The 3,238-nt window shown below is 61.1% G+C and overlaps 2 protein-coding genes across 3 annotated transcripts; both read right to left on the bottom strand.

The window, feature by feature from the left end:
- Positions 1-755: 755 nt before the first annotated feature.
- Positions 756-2,510, bottom strand: H696_00749 (the record flags this gene model as incomplete). 2 transcript variants are annotated; one of them, XM_009494632.1, is made up of 4 exons in its annotated part: positions 756-1,176; positions 1,379-1,537; positions 1,856-2,091; positions 2,342-2,510. In XM_009494632.1, 4 exons carry the CDS (start codon positions 2,508-2,510, stop codon positions 958-960), a joined length of 783 nt encoding a protein of 260 aa, XP_009492907.1. In that variant the 3' UTR covers positions 756-957. The 2 variants fall into 2 exon arrangements, with proteins under 2 accessions (XP_009492907.1, XP_009492908.1); XM_009494633.1 differs by having other exon boundaries at positions 756-1,537.
- Positions 2,511-2,782: 272 nt separating this feature from the next.
- H696_00748 (hypothetical protein) lies at positions 2,783-3,142 on the bottom strand (the record flags this gene model as incomplete). Its single annotated transcript, XM_009494631.1, has 1 exon — positions 2,783-3,142. The coding sequence occupies one exon, from the start codon at positions 3,140-3,142 to the stop codon at positions 2,783-2,785; it is 360 nt and encodes a 119-aa protein (XP_009492906.1).
- Positions 3,143-3,238: the final 96 nt, after the last annotated feature.

The following is a 3,238-nucleotide window of genomic DNA, read 5'->3' as shown; positions in this document are numbered from 1 at the left end:
CACACACACACACACTTCCTTTCCTCTTCCCCCCACCCCCTTTCCTTTTTCCCGCACCATCCCTCTCATGTCCTCTTCTATCTCCGTCCCCACCAGCCCCATCAGTTCCGGTGCAGGACCAAAGCGGCGCTCGAGTATCTATTGCAAGCCCTGCTCAGGACACATTTCCCTGGACTTTCTTTGTTGATCTTCCTTCTCCTCCGGTGCCTTCCAATGTCTGTCGACGATGGAATGCGACCATGCTTCCTTTTGGTGAAGTTTACGGGCACACACATCTGGAGAGAAGGAAGAGGTCTATTGCGGTGGGGCCATATGACGAGGGATTCCCTTGAGGCCAGTGCATGTCGCTTGCATTGCACCCTTCTCGCCTGCCTAACACACCTAATGCATGCTCGCGGGCACACGGCCGCTCTCCTCCTTCCTCCCCCCCGCTACGCCCTGGCTTTTCTCAGACTCCTCCTCTTGCATCGCTTTCTATAGTGGTAGATCTACACAAAAATTCTGTTGGCTATCATGAGATCATCATGAGGCTCTTCGCGCTGTTCCTCGTGGTGTGATGGCGTGCGCTTCTGACGGCATCCGGCACAATGTCCCGCGTGGCCGACTGCGTGCCCTGGGAATGGGGCAATCACCCGCATAGGTTCGCATTTTGTCATGCCAGGGGGGAGGGGGGGGTGGGGGGGTGGGAGGGGCGGCGCCGGCAATCAATCTATGGGGGGTCCCCCCCTCTGGAAAATCGGGATGTGAGGCGTCTCCCCTCCTCCACCCCCCCCCCCCGGTCTTCCTCACCCCTACCGGCGTGTGCAACATGCCACCCGAGGGACATAGCAAGACGGTGCGCGCGCGAAAGAAAGAGCCGGCGGGAGGATGGTACGCGGGTTTGACGCCAGGTAAACTGGGACCATAATATCGCCCCGTTTCCCGGGACACCCCCTCGCATCGCGGGGAGGCACACAACTAGCTGGTGACCCTCGTCCGGTCGAAGGCGACCAAGAAGACGGCGATGGCCGAGATAACGACCAGGAAGCCGCTGACGCCGATCCAGTTGTAGGCGAAGTTCTTCACGGCATTCGGGTAGAACATCTCCAGGAACTGGTCGCCGCTCAAATAGCGGCAGGGGAATTTCGGGTTGTCGCAATTCAGCTCCAGCCCGCCAATTTGCCCCGCAACCAGGATCTTCATCATTTGCATTCGCGGAACGTGATATGCGCGTGTGTTAGCACACCGCGCCCGACCCGCAGGTGGCGGGGGAAAAAAAATGCAACTCCCTCGAAAAAGGGCCGGCTTCTCGAGACCCTCCCCTCGCCCTGCCGGTGCACAGGGGGGGGGGGGCGGCCGCGAGGAAGAGGCCTCATGTTGCACTGGGCCGGACACATACCTCGGTGGCATACTTGTTGGGCGTCGCCCAGCCAAGCATCTTCAGTGGTAGGGGCATCGTCTCGAGGCTGCGAATGAAGCCGGATCCGACGAGACTGAACATGGCACTTATCATGGTGGCCAGGCTATTTGCCAGGGTGACATCTCGCGTGAGGGCGAGCTAGAGGTGTTCCACGAATGAGACGAAGGTCCAGTGGAGTGGCCACGGAGGCGGCGGCAGGTGGCAGGGGGAGGGGGGCGAGAGCGATCAGTCAGTTATAGGAGGCAGTGAAGCAGCGCGAGCCGAGAGATGCAGGGACAAAAAGCCGGCGAGAAGCAGAGAAAGAGCGCGAGGAGGGAGCACAAAGGAGCAGGAAAGATCGGCCAAAGCCCGGGCAAAAGTTGCCTCGCCACAAAGCGGGACATGTGACAGTGAGGTGTGGCCTTTGCCCGCCTTCGAGCGCTTGTGAACACTCCTGCACATGTGCCTGACGCGCACCAGACAAACCCCAAGGCATTCGCCAAATAGGTGCAGGATCAACACGACGCCCAGATAGGAGGCATAGGTGCCGGAGTCCTGCTGCATCCCCAGCGGGAAGTATGTGAGCAGGCTAAAGAGGAAGGATGCCACGATGCTGGAGGGCAAGCTGTGCATGGTGTAGGCCGCGAAGAACTGGAATGCATTGTAGAGCTTCTCCTTGCGTTCGCGCAGGTACATGTCCCGGAGTTCGGGGACTTGGGGTGACCCCAGCGGGCCCGAGAGCGGAGGGTGGGTTAGGTCCATGTAGGGGGGGGACCCGCCACTCCCCCCGGCAGGCGGGGCATATGGCCAATAAGGATGGGCGAAGATAGCCGCCCCTCTTCCCCCCTCTCCTGCGCTAGAAAGATGGGAGATGAAAATCCACGCCCCCCCCCCCCCCCCCCCCCCCCCACCCAGCCGGAAAAGTCAGGGGGCGGCGCGAAAGGCGAGCCGAAGGAAACGCACAATTGGCCATGGCATTCATGCTGCCAAGCACCGTGGCCATGGTGATAATTTGATACATGAACCCGCTGCGGTTCTGGACACTGGCCTGGTCAAAGCCAAACTTCAACAGATACACGTCCATCAGCAGGCCAAAGAGGGACATCTGGCCAATGCGCATATACCAAGCCATGCTGCGAGGTACACACACACACACACACAGGCCGGCACATTCGCATGGACAAGGGGAGAATGGTGGAGGGAGGCAACGAGGTAAGTGGCTGTACGGGGGTTTGCGGTTTGCGGTTTGCCATATGCAAGGACGCCCCCCTCCCCCCTGGAGGCCGGGCACAAGCTGTGGCCGGCCTTTCCGCCACGACGGTCATCCGTTCGATGGACTTGGCCCAGGCCGGGGGCATGGGCCGACGTTCTCTCCGCCCCTCGCGGCTCCTCGGGGGACACGTACTAGTTTCGCCGGAGGTTGGTCATGAATCGAAGCATCAACACCCAAAAGACGTAGATGCGGTTGCCATTGTAATGGACCGTCCTCGCACCGCCGAAGTTGGTGTCAATGCGCAGGAGCGTCTGCTGGCTGGCGGTCGGGTCGCGGTTGTGCAAGGCCCCCGGGGACCCGGTGTCGGAGCTGCCCCGACTGGAAAGCGACAGCTCCGACGGGTGGCTGAAGGTCGAGGGACAGGTATCCTCCGGGCTCGGGAGCCCGTGGCAGCGGCGAAGGGCCCCCAGCTTCTTGGACACATCCTTGAACTGGGCCGACCGCTGGTAGCTCTGGATGATGTCCTCCAGGCGATCTTCAGACGCTTGCATCTTGGCAAGCGAGCGCTTGTCGATCGAGGTGACATCGACTGAAGTCGGCAGACACAGGCGGACACATGGGCGAGGCACCGGGGAGGGGGAGCGGGG

This window comes from Fonticula alba, assembly GCF_000388065.1.
Source record: "Fonticula alba strain ATCC 38817 unplaced genomic scaffold supercont2.1, whole genome shotgun sequence".
NCBI lineage: Eukaryota > Rotosphaerida > Fonticulaceae > Fonticula > Fonticula alba.
The sequence above is the reverse complement of the archived record's forward strand: the minus strand, read 5'-3'. Positions and strand labels throughout refer to the sequence as shown.